This window comes from Bombus terrestris, chromosome 16 (genome assembly GCF_910591885.1).
Source record: "Bombus terrestris chromosome 16, iyBomTerr1.2, whole genome shotgun sequence".
NCBI classification, from domain to species: domain Eukaryota; kingdom Metazoa; phylum Arthropoda; class Insecta; order Hymenoptera; family Apidae; genus Bombus; species Bombus terrestris.
Genome location: NC_063284.1, coordinates 6,321,847 through 6,337,687, shown reverse-complemented (window position 1 = coordinate 6,337,687; position 15,841 = coordinate 6,321,847). Strand labels below are relative to the sequence as shown.

The 15,841-nt window shown below is 31.6% G+C and overlaps 2 protein-coding genes and 1 long non-coding RNA gene across 5 annotated transcripts; 2 read left to right on the top strand and 1 right to left on the bottom strand.

The window, feature by feature from the left end:
* Positions 1–2,811: 2,811 nt before the first annotated feature.
* Positions 2,812–15,682, bottom strand: LOC100648377 (sorting nexin-14). Of its 2 annotated transcripts, none has more exons than XM_003401714.4 (9): positions 15,415–15,681; positions 13,972–14,215; positions 13,291–13,680; positions 4,995–5,307; positions 4,720–4,875; positions 4,474–4,598; positions 4,331–4,392; positions 3,364–4,208; positions 2,812–3,282 (listed from the first exon to the last, which is right to left on the bottom strand). In XM_003401714.4, exons 1-9 carry the CDS (start codon positions 15,534–15,536, stop codon positions 2,879–2,881), a joined length of 2,661 nt encoding a protein of 886 aa, XP_003401762.2. In that variant the 5' UTR covers positions 15,537–15,681; the 3' UTR covers positions 2,812–2,878. The 2 variants fall into 2 exon arrangements, with proteins under 2 accessions (XP_003401762.2, XP_048269490.1); XM_048413533.1 differs by having other exon boundaries at positions 2,881–3,307; positions 15,415–15,682.
* LOC110120001 lies at positions 6,496–8,552 on the top strand. 2 transcript variants are annotated; one of them, XR_007226925.1, is made up of 4 exons: positions 6,496–6,510; positions 6,603–6,784; positions 6,977–8,095; positions 8,190–8,552. It is a non-coding gene; the product is annotated as an uncharacterized LOC110120001 (long non-coding RNA). The 2 variants fall into 2 exon arrangements; XR_007226924.1 differs by lacking the exon at positions 8,190–8,552 and having other exon boundaries at positions 6,641–6,784; positions 6,977–7,823.
* LOC100648490 (cysteine-rich venom protein 6) lies at positions 11,042–12,810 on the top strand. The gene is made up of 3 exons (XM_003401715.4): positions 11,042–11,199; positions 12,192–12,316; positions 12,405–12,810. The coding sequence occupies exons 1-3, from the start codon at positions 11,148–11,150 to the stop codon at positions 12,501–12,503; spliced, it is 276 nt and encodes a 91-aa protein (XP_003401763.2). The 5' UTR covers positions 11,042–11,147; the 3' UTR covers positions 12,504–12,810.
* Positions 15,683–15,841: the final 159 nt, after the last annotated feature.

The window sequence follows — 15,841 nt, the reverse complement described above, 5'->3', positions numbered from 1 at the left end:
TTTTTCACACTTACGAACGATTCGCAAGAAATCTCTTTAATTCAGGCCAATCGTTTTACTGTTACATTTTATTGAATATAATGCATAACCTACCGAGCACCTTTTCTGTAGTCATATGTATTACGTAGAGTGATAGAAAATTTACATTTTCATTCATGGGTACAGATCGGTGATAAAATTCCGGAAAATATTTTCTTACACTTCCACTGAACACAATTCGGGATTTTCCTATTTCTTCGATATATATAGGTTTCGTAATGAACTCGAATCGTTTTTACTATCGCTCAAGGATACGCGAATGATGATCGTCGATTCTTTCAAATTGTCGTATCATTGTTACGAGCTATAATTTTGTCCACACGTCTAAACACAGAGAAGCATGTAAAACACTGCAAAAAAAAACTTGTACGTAGTTGAGCACAGAGTAAAATGAGAAAAAAAGAAAAAAAGAATTGTGTCAAATCGTTTCAAGATGATGATGTCTTTGCATAACCGTATATCGAAATAACGAAAAATGGTGTACGACCTTTTTTAACCATACATTACCTGTAAACACCAATATACTCGATCTATGTTTATATACGTGTTTTATATTAACAAAGAATACATAAGGCGACAAACAAAAAAACGTTACGTAACTGAAAAAAAAGACGTATAGAGAAAACTGTATGTAATGATACCAGTAGAATCTGGATAAAATATACCATACTATCTACAAAAAAAACGAGCGTTTTATTTCTATGAATGATTCAATACTTAATCTTTGTTTTTTTGTTTTTACACAATTACAGGTTTTAAAAAAGCTTTTAGATTAGGAATACAGAATGCAGGGTTTACTAATAATATGTTGACAGTGCTTTCATCAATGATGTGTGATGGCACTATTCATAAAAGACATCAGGAAATGAAGAAGAAAATATGTTTAATTCAGTTTTTATTTGAATTTTTAAATGTATATTTATATTATGTATGTATACTTTGTTTAGTTAAAGGAGTATTCTAGCCTAGACTAATATTTATGTCTTTATTTATGCTTTTTACAGAAGTGCACAGTAGGACTAAAAAAGTAACAGACTGTTAGACAAAATCTGATATAACCTAGGAACATTACATATATTTACAGTATAGTAATTTCATAAAAAATGATTACTGTTATTTTATAAACTATCTTATATATTTTACACATCTTTTTAAATTAGTTTTTCATGACTAGTTATGTAACATTATAATCTTCAAAAGCTCCACATTAATTTGGTTATATACGCTCGTCATTATCAAAAAGATAACCTAGGTGTGTTATCTTCAATTTCTCAATTATATGCATATGAAATATACATATACTCCTCGTCAAAAAGATTGGATATCTTTAATTTCTTAATGACGTGTGCAAAGTTTTTCGTCTGTAACGTATAATATCAAAATATTATGAGTTCAGAATATGCGGTTCGTTGAAGATAATTAAAAATATTATGAGGTTTAGTGTGTAACAAAGAAAAACTATTCCATACTAGGGTTGAAATGATAACACACTCTGTTAATATGTTCAGAAATTGCTCAGTAGTTCATGATCTATCAACGAGTAAAGATTACAGTACAATATTATATAAATTTCTAAGTATGTAAGACGCAGAAAAAAATTAAACGAGTCTAAAAAAGACCAAATTCTTGAACTAAAACAGCAACAGTTATCAGTAACAAAAATATCGAAAGTAATAAGATAAAATCGTAGAATAATACACAATTTCTTTAAAAATGTTGAAGATTATGACAAAAAGAAAAGTAAGTGATAAGCGAGCAATTTTGTGTGTAGCTTGCAACTCGCAGTTAACAACGAAGCAAATAATGGAAAAGTCTTGTGTTAGTACCAGTGTTTCAAGTGTTCATTGAGTTCTACTATCCTGCAAAGATATTAAGAGGCTAAAATTGAAACAGAAATCTTCGTTAACAACGAAACACAAAGTAGAACGTTTACGCTTTGTAAAAGAAAGAATGCATTGGAAAAAGAAATGGAGAAGGGTACTATTTTCAGACGAAAAAGATTCAACTTGCATGGTCCTGATGGGTTAAAATATTATTTTCATGACACAAGAAAACAAACAATGTCAGCAATTCGACGACAAATAAGGAGGAGGCAGCGTGATGGTTTGGGCCGGCATCGGTTATTTCGACAAGACAAGTAGTATCAAGTTCATCATTGAGAGAATGAACAGTGTCCGGTACATAAATTTAATCAAAGAACAAATAAATAATCATGCAGGACGCATTTCTGGACCTGATTAAATTTTTCAACAAGATAATGCACCTGTACACACATCAAGATTGGTCCATTCATATTTTAATGAAAATAATATATCTATTTTGCCGTGGTCTGCACGCTCCGCGGACCTTAATATTATTGAAAAGTGCTGGGCAGAACTGGTTTACGGCGTATACGCGAATAGAAAACAGTATCAACACGTACAAGAATTTAAAAATGCTATTGTACGCGAATGGGATACGTTAAGTCAAAATTACAGAAACTATATAAATCGATACCAAATCGTATAACAGAAGTAATAGAAAATAAAGGGGGATGTACCCATTATTAAATAAGTATATATGTTTGATAAGTAATTATTGTTAGTTACAATTTATGTTGATTATTATTTTCTTATCGTACATGTGTTATCATTTCGTCCTTAAAATAAAACAATTTTTTTTTGTTATGCACTAAAACTCATAAGATTTTTAATTATTTTCAACGAACCGCATATCCTGAGCTCATAATGTTTTGATATTAAACGATACAGACGAAAAACTTTGCACACGTCATTAAGAAATTAAAGATATCTAATCTTTTTGACGAGGAGTATATGTATATTTCATATGCATATACAAATTAAACTGTAAGTTCTGGAAATATATTTATCAAAATCTGGTCCAGAAGAACATATGCCAGATGCTTATTAAGCGGTGCATTTTGTAACGAGTCCAAAATTGAATCCATTATTTCAATCCATGGCTTATAAAATACCATTAACCAATAAGGCAACAAACCATACAATCCTGTTTTTGCTATTTCATAGTAATTCCGGCGATTCACTTGAGATGAATCCTTCTTCTCACACAATACCTTTGTGTGCAAAAGTTTTACCACGGTTGCTGCACGACCACCGCTTAGAAGTTTTGCCAAAGCGTTGTAAAGTAGAACGTTGACATATGGATCTATTTTCGCGCGTGATGATGAAGCAATCATCCATAGAACTCGAGCAATCATGGATGGAACTTTCAGTAATCTCACCACTGAAACAATAATACTCACCAAACTCTATTTATACAAGAATAAGGCACACATTATAAAGATTTATAAGATAAAACATTTACCAGCATCTACAATACAGAAAGAAGCACCCTTAACGTGAGAACGTTCTAATGAAGGAGAAAGTAAAGTTCTAAAATTAATATCCAAATCAAGATTGTTTCCAAATACTCCAAACTCAAGATCACGACGTCCTTTTTCCTCCGTTTCCTGTACAGCTGATTCGTTCGCTGGCTCAACTCCAATATCAGTATATTCATTTTTAATATTAGTCGAGGCCAGAAACACTGCCAGAAACTTGTCCAAATTTTGACCTTTCTCTTTTCTTAATTTGTATGCCATACTTTGATACAATATACCAATATCTGGCGTGCTATAATTTGTAAAGTAAGGTTTCAAATTTGGCACAGTCAAGAAATTATACAACAACTCGCTACTCCTGAGCACTGGTTTTGATAGTAATTTTTCCAGAAAATCTTCATATCGTTGTCTATTAATAGCACACGATGAATGAGGATTCTTTCTTGATGGTAATGGCGAGTCGCTCAATTCTTTGTCACCATGAAACTCTGCCAATCGTGTTCGTAAAATGTAGAAATCTTGATCACGACGTAACACAGTCCAGGATTTTCCTTCGGAAATATTATTAACAGCGATGACATAATAATATAATGTTTGATTATCTCCAGTTTCAATGTGCGGAATATTGACTCGCCATGTTGTTAAATTTCTGTGGGAACTGTCATCGGAATATTTAATCTCGCTATAAGAACGGGAAGGGTAATCTATTTCTTCGCCTTGATATATATCTTGATATGACATCCCGTCTATGGTTGATAATCTTAGAACGTCGATCTTCGGAAAATGGTTTCCAATTTTTGAGGATGCATTTGCGGATCCACTAGTAACGCTTTAAATAAAAATTAGGCACATTTTAAGATATAGGAAGTAAAAACTCGCCTAATTATTTTGAGCAGTGTATAACGTTGACAAATGTACATGTTATTATGTCTATAAGAGCAAAAAGATTACCTCAATCGTGGTGACTGCTTAACTCGACTTGGAACTGGTTGTCCGCATAATAAATCATATAACTGTAACGTAAAATAAAGAAGGAATTATTATGAGAACGGTTATATAGGAAATAAAGAACAATTGCTCTTCGATTTTCTTACTTGATAGCTATGATGGAAAGATGGTAGGCAAGTAGATTCTAATAAAGCATGCGCTTCTTGATGTGCTTGATAAAATGGCCGTGAAGTCCTCATTTCCTGAATCTTCTTTGGACCTCTTTCTAAAACTAGAAATGTTGTTGACATGCAATGTAAGAACTGGATATTTTGTAGCATGTTATGTTCATAATATATAAATATAAATTGCACATGTATTGCAGGTGAACTCTCAAAACGAAGTATTCTTACTTTGGCATATGCCCATGGATATATCTCCTGGTAAATGTAAGTATTCTGGACCTTCAGGATCCAAATATGTTGCATACATATTTTGAATATCCGTGTACAAACTACTCTCTGCGTTCGAACTCATTTCTGGATTTAACATACGCTTGCTTAGATCATCTGAAAATAAATATATATATTGAAATTTATCAAATACTTTTACTACAAAAAAATTTTTAAAGGAAAATTTAATCTGTGTTACTATTTTTATCTATTACTATGTATAAATATGTATTTACCAATGTCTAAACAGAACTGAAAGAGATTCATAGGGCCATTCTCTTTTATGTGTTGCATAAACATGTACAATAAACGTGGATCATTTAAAACTTCATCCAAAGAGGGTTTCAGGTGATTTTGCGTGTTTTTTGGCATCATTGGAATGGTCATCCAGCATTGCAACATTGGTACATTAACTGCGTCCACTTGATTAGAAATTGAAACATCGCGATGAGTTGATAACGCGACTAACGCATTTATATTGTCTGGATCAGCAATCGCATCTATTGCTGGCAGCAAAATCCAATTGGCCAAAATTTCTCGAAGTATGACCTGAAAGTAAAATACAGATTTATACTGCCCTTTCCACTCTAATCATTATCATCGTCAATAAAAAGGAATATTTTATAATCACGCTAGTGTTGGAATTTTTTATAGCTGATTACACCAATCTCAACAACAAATTTTGTGCTGAAAAATTCAATCGTTATTCTAGCTTCTTCCGCTTACGAAAGAGCTACATGAGTATACAGAGTGAGTCAGCTAAGAGTTTCTAGTAGGTGGGCGCGTAAAGGTCACGTGAAGGTCAAGTTCGCTTTTTTAAACGAAATCATACATTTTTTAATACACTAAACAATACAAATCGAAATTCTTTATGAAAAAAAACTATTAATCTACTTGTGTCGAAAAACTATTAGTTCAGCAGATATTCTAGCTTTTATTTTGTAAAATTTTTCGTATGAAAGACAAAGGAAGACGTAAAACAGTTACTCAGGATAGTGTCCATGAGGTGACTACTTTTCTGCATAATTACCAAACATTTTTCAATATAATTAATACTAATATAAAATATAATATATAATATAATAATTAATACTATACATTAAAACATTTCAGCTTTCACTCTTAGTTGATTCACTCCATATATATTTATGCAATATCAGGAAAAAGGGTACGATTAACAACCTTTTAACTAAGCATATACTTATTAATTGATACTGGAATGAGCAATAGAAAAATATTGAGAATATAAAAAAAGCAGAAAAACCCGTCGGGCAAGATATATCTTTAATTCATCGAGGAAACAGAAGAAAATAAAACCAAAATTCTATCGAGAAACCACAGCTTAGAAGGATACAATGACAAAAATGAAAAGAATAGAAAAATGTGTAAATTTGATTCGCAATCTTTTTTCAATCAATTTACATTATTAAATTCAATCCTTTTAAACATTCTGATAACTATGAAATGGCAATCCAAAGATTCGCTTAATATTTCTTCCCTCATTATTCCTTTCAGCAAGATCCTGTAATTTTATAAAATCAAAAAGAATTGAAATATTTGTAATAACACTATGATAAATTATTATACTAGATCCTTGATTGGTCAAAGAATTGATCGATTTGAAACAACTAAGACATTCATCGTAAAAGTGAAAAAGCCGGTAGTAAAACAACAATAAAAGTTATCTCCGAATTTAATGAGCAGAAAAATTGATATACCTGAGTGGCAACAAGGCTGAAAACATTCACACAGGTAAACCCTATAATAAAGCCTCGCATAAATAACGACCAACTATCGAATAGTTTATCACATCTTGTTATTTATGTGCACGTGTTATCTTTAAGGAACATACCCATGCGACTAAATACGTGTTCTATGATAGAAACTGCAATATAAAAATCGAGAACATCGGAGTCAACTTGTCAAAATCGAAAGAGAGTTCAAAAGGCGTAAAGTAAACGAATATACTCGATAGAAGTCACCATGCTTGTACTTTCTCTGCTGGTTGTCACGGTTCTTGGCATTTGTAAGTATTTGATATACATTGATATATCCTTGCATGGAAATTGGATCATCTTCAACTTTTCCCTTTTTTTTTTTTTTTTTTTGTTATTTTCCTCGAGACAATCCAAAATATATATTCCTCTCGTTATTTTGACATGAAATGAATATTATAAGTAGTGTGTATAATGATTTTCAACGAAGAAATATATAATAGGACAGAAGCATTAAAAAGAGCAGGAAGATATGAAGAGAAAGCCCTAGAATCAAAAAAAGGAATTATTAAAGGAGTGTATAAAGGAAAGAGAGAGAAACTGGGGAAATGGCCATGAAGGAAAAAGAGCAAGAAAGAGAAAGAAGAGACTAGAAGAGGTGAGAGGGGGGGGGACGCAAATAGAGGCAAGAGAGGAGCAAGAAAGAATGACAGCAGACCAAATTATAGAAGAAAGAAGAGAGAGAGAAGCAGAAGAGAGGGGGAAAAGGATAAGGGAATCTAAATATAATATACGCTACAAAAGTATAGCCAAAGAAAAATTACCAAAGTACTTAGAAGGGGAGGATGAAGTGGAAAGACAGAAGAATACTGGCAAGATTCAGATGTGGAAACGAGACCAAAGCAAGGGAATACTGGAAGGAAGAGGATGAAAAAAGATGCAGATTATGTGAAAGGAATGAAGAAGACCTGAGACATGTAATAGAAGAATGTGAAATAACGGGAGGACCAAAGGACATAGGAAAAGTGCTAAATGAGACAGGAGAAGGTTTAACAGAGCTGAAAGCAATAATAAAGAAGAGAAGGGCAAACGACAGGAAGGATGCACAGCAAGGAGGCTAAAGCTCAAAGTTGCAATAGTTTTTAGTCATTAGTAGTTAATTTGTAGTTCCTAGTTTTAGTTTTTAGAGAATAGGATAACTAAAGGGTGCAATAGAATAGAGTGGGAAAGAGGGGAGGTAGATATATAAGAAAAGAAATAGACATAAGAGATGTAAAATCGAAAGTTCGTCCAAAGCCGAAAGGCACGGACTAAACAACAATAAATAAATATATAATAGGACAGAAAAAATAACTAACGTTATAATAATTTCAAACAAGAATCATCTAATTGTGCCATTAGTTACGGATCATTCTGTATATTATTTGGACTGAAACTCCTTTATATCCTCAAATATTTATTAACTAAATATCCTTTTTCGTAAAAATTCAAAAAAAAGGCTTCGATGCAAAACAGATTGTAGGAAAAATGAACATGAACACATATGTGGATCACTTTGCGATCCAACTTGCGATAGTAACGGTCAGGAACCGAATCCTTTATTGTGCCCTAAAATCGTAAATGTTCGTAATTATTATTATTACAATATCGATACATTCACGTCATAGTATCTATATTCTGACAATGACAAATTATATTCTGATAAATTCTTTTCAGGTATGCAGTAAACTCACTAAAGGTTATAGGTGTGTAGATGGCACTGTTCGAAACAAAAGGAACAAAACATATATACCTTTGGATGGTTGTCCGTAGCAAACACGCGCATTACTTATAATTCATCCGAATTGATCAATTTTTATATGAGGTTATCAACCTCGCATTATCATACATATATACATACATATAAATTTATAATTTTATAACCCATAAAAAGATAGCATAAATAACTGAATTCCAAAAAAATGTTATGTAACTGAATTAATGGAATGATCAGCATAACATTTCTGAGTATTTATAGGGCGAAGTAACTCTTTGTATTATATCTGTATATGTATCAATAAACAACGTTCTTAAAGCATATTTAATGTTTATTAAATAAAGATGAGCGATTTAATAAGAAATATCTCCTTAATCCACATATAGACAAACAGACACAGACGTATTCAATTATCACCAAAAAATCGAATGGCTGAATGTTCAAAAACATTGATACGTTAGTACATCAATATTTCAGGAAGAAGAAAAATGTCAGGAAATGGCAAGGCAAAAATGAAACTGAGGAAACTGGTTTTTTAACATTTACCTACTCACACGCTAAAAACACTGGCTAAATGTATGCATAAATCACATATATTATACCTACACGCTACACACATACGTCTAAATCATACAAGTTCGACTATATAACCTCCACGTGATGTACGTTGGATTATTCTAATACCGGCGGCACACTTTTCATCCAAAATTCAATAAAACGGCGAAAGAAAATCGTACATCAACTTTATATGAGTCGTTGTAAAAGGAAGACCCCAATCTTCAAATCCGTGATGATTCTAATCGCCAAAAAAATTGTTAATGCCTGTAGAATCGATTGAATTTGACAGATTTTCGAAACGGAGAAGCATCTCGCTATCCCACTCTGTCACATGATACAAGAACTTTGTGGGATAATTAAAATAAGTATTCCAAAAATAGAGGCTTCACACATCAAAACGAGCCCAGAATAATTGTCGTATGTTTCCTAGTTACGAAGTTAGAATAATAGTTGAAATATCATCAATTTTTCGGCGAAAATCGAGCGTTCCTTTAAGCACACCAGTGTATTTTCGTACCGATCGTAGAAAAGCTAAGTCTTTATGTGCACACCTAATTTCTTTACTATTCTAGGCTTTGAATACATGTAGAAAAATGTTGGGTTACTTATTAAAGTCTTTACAGTATTATACAACTAGCTTCTAAACAAAAGATAGTTACAAGTTACAAGTGTATATGTCACGGATAAATGGGTGTAATAATATGTTATCTTAGGGTTTCGATTGTTCAGTTTTGACGCACTGGCAATGGGAGACCAAAAACAGTGTCGAAGTAATTCCGAACAGAAGTTAGGCCGACTTGTGCATTCTTTTGTCTTACTAACTTCCTAATTCTACTGCATCATATCATCGTCTCCTCTTAGTTTTGTCTTTCTCGCTCTTACTACCACCATTTCTTTCTTCGAAAATTATTTCACCTTTGTTTCATTCTTTCTTTCTATCTGCCTTACTCCTTTTATTGCCACGGTCTTTTTCCTCCATTCTATCTTCCTTTTTTACTTTTTCCCTTCCAGCTCCCTTCTTTTCTTCTCCATCTTCTTTCTCCCTTTGGCCCACTTCAGCGTTTCCTTTTCCTATTCCTCTCCCCATTTATTCGTTACCTCTTTCCATATTCTTCTGTCTTCCATCATCTCTTCCCTCCATTCCTCCATCTATCTTCTTCTCTCCTCCCTTGTCTCCTCTTCTAGCCCTTTGATCTGTCCCGCCAAGTCTTCTATCTCTCACCGATTCATCTCTCCTTTCACTTCCCCTTTTGTTGATCTCTCCTTTTTTCTCTCCTCTTTACTGTCTAAGAATCTCAACGGTTTACCTACCTTCTGCCACCTACCTACCTACCTTCGCGCCACTTCAGTGCTCTGTGTTCTTTCTAACCTTACTATTTTATTCACCTCATACTACTCTCCTTTCTTATTCTGATCTCACTCTCGCTTTTCTGCTATCTCTATTGTTCTCTTCTTTCCTTCGCCTCCTTCCTTCCTCACTACAACCGTTTGCTCATCTTTACTTCCTTGCTTTTGTATTTCTTTGCTCTCCAATTCTGCACGTGTTTACCTTACCAGTTCTTCTATAACTGAAATTCAACTCACAAATTCCGCAGGATTGATGATTGAGTCGAACTTTAGCTCGCTTCTTACTACATCTTACTATATTGCTTCTTAATTAAAGAACGTGGCACGGAGTCACACAATGACTCTTCGTGATGTTCTCATGATTCCTCGGTTGCTTATACTTGTACCGTGAAAATCCGAAAATTTTTACATGGGAAAGAATTAATTTCCTCAAAATGTTTGGCAAACATTGTTCATCGAATGTTCTTACGGCTCAATGCTAGCCGTGTCTTCCATATCGCTTTAGATAAGGGATATTCTTGACTAAAAGGCGCTTCTGTTCTCTGTGTGTATTTGAAGAAGTTCAAGGCGGCAAGAGCAGAAAGATATACTTCACCCAAACACACACACTCGTAAAAATGAAAAAGTCGGCTCGATATATGTGTCACCTTGTAAAAGAACAACAGTTGCTATCTCCACGTTTAATGAACAGGGAAATTGGCATACCTATATGAGAAGATTAATAACATTGACATGGCTAATCTTGTAATAAAAATACAAATAATGATTAATGATAAAACCTTACATAAATAACTACCAACTGTCAAATAGTTTATCAAATCTTGTTATTTATGCGCGTGTGTTATCTCCAAGGGAAAGAAACATACGACCAAGTACGTGTTCTATGAGAGAAACTGCAGTATAAAAATCGATGATAACGGTGTCAACTTTTCAAAGTCGAGGAAGAGCTCAATAGGTGTACAGCAAATACTTCTTGTCAGTCACTTGTTAGTCACTTCTTGTCAGAAGTTACTATGTCTCGATATCTAGTAGTTTCTCTGTTTGTTATCATGATTCTTGGTATTTGTAAGTATTTGGTATACGTTGATTTATCCTTGAATGGAAATTGGATCATCTTCAACTTTTCCCTTTCTTTTTTATTTTTATTTTCCTCGAGACAATCCAAAACATTATTTGGCATGAAATGAATATTATAAGTAGTGTGTATAATGATTTTCAACGAAGAAATATATAATAGGACAGAAAAAAGGAATATTAGAACTAAATTCTCTAAATTCTCACCTTGGAATATCTATGGTGTTAAAAAAAAAATATTTCAATAATTTAAGAACATATATACCAAATATAAGTAATTACGTTTCGTATATTCTTTGCTACTGTAACTAATTAATATCCTTTATGTAGTATAAATTGTTTACATATCCGTAAAAAGAGATGAGTATTTTTTTATTTGAATAATTACGTTTTCTTATTAATTCAGATACTGAAGATTTTATTGTACAAGGTGATCCGTAATTGGTGGCACAGAGTAAATTTAGTATAGAGTGGTTCTAGGAGAAAAAATAAGGGGAAAATATAGAATAACGTTTTTTTATGCGACATTTTTTTCAGGCATGGGTAAAAGTGGGAAGAATCATTTTTTTAGGAGATTTCAATATCACCGATATGTTTTTGAATAGAATTCTATATCTCTCCCCACATAAATACCTTAATACTTTTGTATAGAGAATAAAAAATATACTGATGGCCTTGAAATCTCTTGAAAAAATAACCTTGAGAAAAAATTCTTTCCATCGTTACATGTGCCTCTTGAAATAACTTGAAAAACTTTGTTCTGAGAAGTTCTCATATCATCCATATAAGCATATAAACACAAATAAGGTAGATATTTAGATGATCTCATTTAGTTGAGACACTCTGTATATCATTCGGACTGAAACTCCCTCATATTCTCAAATATCTATTAATTACTAATGTAATTTTACGAATTCTGTGGGAGGGTCAAAATTATATTTTTTTCATCTTCGTCTATGTTATTCTTAAATACCCGAAATTAGATTCAATCCAAGACTCAACTGCCGGATCAGAATGTCCAGAAAACCAACAAGAACACATATGCGGAACACTATGCGAGCCAACCTGTAGTAATCCACAACCGAATCGCAAGCTTTGCCCTCGAATCGTGAGTGTTTACAATTATTAATTATTATTAATACGATATCAATACACTGCACCATGATATTTGTTTTCTGATAATAAATTCTTTTCAGGTATGCACTAGAGCCACTAGCGGCTGTAGGTGTGTAAAGGACACTGTTAGAGACACAAACAGTACACAATGTGTGCCACTGGATCAGTGTTCGCAATAAACACACGCATTATTTGTAATTGATCCCAAATGATCAACTCCATTTTTATATAAAGTCATTAGCTTCACATTATCAAGGTATAGAATTAGTATACGATTTTTCAGAGAAGAAATGCTGTTTTCATAAATGTATAATCTTATAATTTATGAGTAGGTAGTATAAATAATTCAATTCCAAGGAGAATAAAATAAAAATTTTATGTATTTTAAATTATTGAGTTGATCAGCATAGTTTCTGAGAGTCCATAGAGTAGTGAGTAGAGTAACAATTTATATGTGTATACATCAATAAAGCAGTTCTTAAGGAATATTAAATATTTATTAAATAATTATGAGCGATTTGATAAGAAATATTCTCTCAACCCGCGTATGGACAAATCTATTTTTACACCGACCCTAGAAAAACTTAGTCGTTTATGTCCACGCCTAATTTTTTTACTGTCCCAAACTTTCAAAAAACATAAAAAAATTCTGGGATGCTGATTGTAATCTTTACTATATTGTACAATCAGTTTTTAGTCAAACATTTAAAAGTTTTCACAGGAAGAATAAAAACTTGTTTTGAAGGAATTCACAAGTGAAATTTCGTTTAGGGTATATCATAAACAATTTATGAAAGAGAAATTCACAATGGTCTTCTCTTAATAATTATTAGTTCAGTTATTTATTATTATTATTATAGTTAGTAATAATTATTAGATTTATTAGTTAGTAATAATTAGACATTATTAGTTAGTAATAATTATTAGATTTCATAAACGTTTATAAATAATTCTACAAAAGCTTACCTTGTTGTTAGTAGACACATGGATGGCAGGCAATAAATATGGTATAAACGCTGTTACAATTCCTCTCAGATAATTCAGCTCTGCCTTACGCGAGTAACTCGCTGGATGTATCTCACGACCAAAATGGTTGATCAGTTGATTTCCGAAACAAGATGTATCCGACAAATCCTTCATCTTTGTGCGTAATGTTTTCCAGTCTTGAGCATGTTGCAATATTAGAGGTATTAAATGGTAAAATACCACATTGGACACGTCTGTGCGAAGCAACCGAACTGCAATATCTTTCGTTGCAGTAGCTGTGGCCAAACGAAGCTGTTGTACGAACGCTTCGTTCGTCGAAAAATCCGAGTACCATGCGCAAACATATTTCTGCAATAAATCTTCCAGAAGCTGTGGAAACAAATTTTATATCTATTCTTTTTTTCGTTTACATATGAAGCGTGACAGTAATTAAATAGGAACTTTATTTGTTAATTTTTGCCGAAAAATTTTAAGGTAAAATGGAAGTGCAGTTACAGAAACCCAATTAAATTTCATTACAGCAAAAGATAAGAAAATAAAATTGTCGCAAATTTAATTATTACAAAGATGAGAGAAACAAAAGCAAAATTGTTGCAGAAATAAAAGGAAAATAAAAAATTAAGAAACTTTACGTAGCATTGAATTGCAATGATTAATTACTTGTTCTAATGCATGGTCAAGATCCTTCGGTATTTTCACTTTCGTCGAATGTGGTAACAATTTATGTCTCTTGCAGCTATTATTACTGCAAACGCTGCACGGATCCTTGATTTCATAGGTTGGATTAAAACTATCGCTTATTGCATTTAAATTCACGAGTGCCACGCCGACATACTCTAATATAACGAGCCCATAAAAGACACTGGTTATATAGAGACAACACACGATAAGTATCCAAATGAAACTGAAATTCGTAGATAAATCAGACAATTATTATATTCTTTAATTGAATAATTTAATAATTTAAATTAATTCTGTAATGTTACGTAAACTTGTCGCTTATTATATTCCTTATTTTTTATTAACAAAAGAATTAATAAAATGTGGAAGGATTTCAGCTTTTGACGCTGTGACAATGATAGTAAATCTACCACTAAATCTGTACAGTCCATTAGATTCAGAAAAGAACTTAATAAATCTTACACAATTTCTATTTGCATCAAAACTGTACCAAAGATTATAAACTGTTTAGTTAATGATTTAGGTAAATGAGTAATTGTACAGTGTAGCTAATAACTAGACTGTGGATGTTTATGCATTTATGAAATATTTAAATATGTAAAAAATTGTTGAATATACTATATAAAATATCCAAAGTAGAGCGCATACTAGCATGTATATATTATAAGAAATGATACAATCAAAAAAATATAAGAAATATAATCAAAAATAACAAAAAACAGATTCTTCTTGAAAAAGCTGTGAAAATTTAAAATCATCTAGAAGGTAATGGAATACATAATAGAATGTACAAGTTAGTTAATAATGCAAAAAATCAGAAATTGTTCAGTAATTGTAGTTCGTCTGCCAAATAAGCCTTACAATTTCATTAATCATTATATGATGCCAATAAATCTGAAATTCTGCATTACGTTACATAATCCATAAACTTAGCTTAACAATATTTTTGTAACTAATGATATTATTATAAGTACCCAATATAATCTTACATTTTTTATCTAATTCGTAACAGGTTGCTCATCATACAAAATTATGTATATACTTGTAAATGCATAAATGTATGCATATTATTACCAGTTGCCATACACTAACTTGTTGTCCATTATGTTCAATTACATGTAATAATATAAATAAAAAAAATTGTTAAATATACAATTTATCATTTATATAATTGTATAAAATCTTTATATAAAAACAAATATTATTTTTTATGTTCACTTCTACAATAAAATATTACTACTTTAAAAACATAGAGTGATATTTGTACAATAATTTAACACAAAATTACATAAAACTAGAGATACTGTAATAGTAAGATAACCTGATACCAAAATAACAATAATCAAAAGACGTAAAAAATAAAAGATTAAAATTAAACATATAATTTACTAGTAATAAAATATAAGTATTTAAATCACTTACCTTTTGAATACGATCAAAATAAACGCAATTAGTATGAAAACAGTCACAGAAATTATTATATTACACACATTAATTATCGTTTTACAAAAGTCTTGTACTTTAAAGACAGACACAAATGCCATTATTTTATTAAAAATTCTTCTTTCTCGAATTATGATAGAACATTGTAACCAGAGCAAAAAAGCACGTAAACATTTCAAATATCAACGAACTTCAATACGACGTTTTGGCAGATAACTCAGTATTAAGAAACCACGTGACAAAAACATTCAATCTATGTATATATATAACTTCGCAAAATTACGAATACGTAGCACATAGATAGTTTTAATTTTAAATATTTCTTTGTTTCTTAAATCACGTAATGTAACTATTAATAATAAGCAAATATCTTAAGCTTTCTATAAATTTTATTTGAAATTTTTTT

What these genes read in the sequence shown, in the direction of transcription:
- LOC100648490 (XM_003401715.4), top strand. Translation starts at nt 11,148, where the DNA reads ATGTCTCGATATCTAGTAGTTTCTCTGTTTGTTATCATGATTCTTGGT. An exon ending in TATCATGATTCTTGGTATTT is followed by an intron (nt 11,200 to 12,191) that starts GTAAGTATTTGG and finishes ACCCGAAATTAG; the next exon opens with ATTCAATCCAAGACTCAACT. An exon ending in GCAAGCTTTGCCCTCGAATC is followed by an intron (nt 12,317 to 12,404) that starts GTGAGTGTTTAC and finishes AATTCTTTTCAG; the next exon opens with GTATGCACTAGAGCCACTAG.
- LOC100648377 (XM_003401714.4), bottom strand. Translation starts at nt 15,536, where the DNA reads ATGGCATTTGTGTCTGTCTTTAAAGTACAAGACTTTTGTAAAACGATA. An exon ending in CTTTCCATCATAGCTATCAA is followed by an intron (nt 4,393 to 4,473) that starts GTAAGAAAATCG and finishes TTTACGTTACAG; the next exon opens with TTATATGATTTATTATGCGG. An exon ending in TTTCTGTATTGTAGATGCTG is followed by an intron (nt 3,283 to 3,363) that starts GTAAATGTTTTA and finishes TTATTGTTTCAG; the next exon opens with TGGTGAGATTACTGAAAGTT.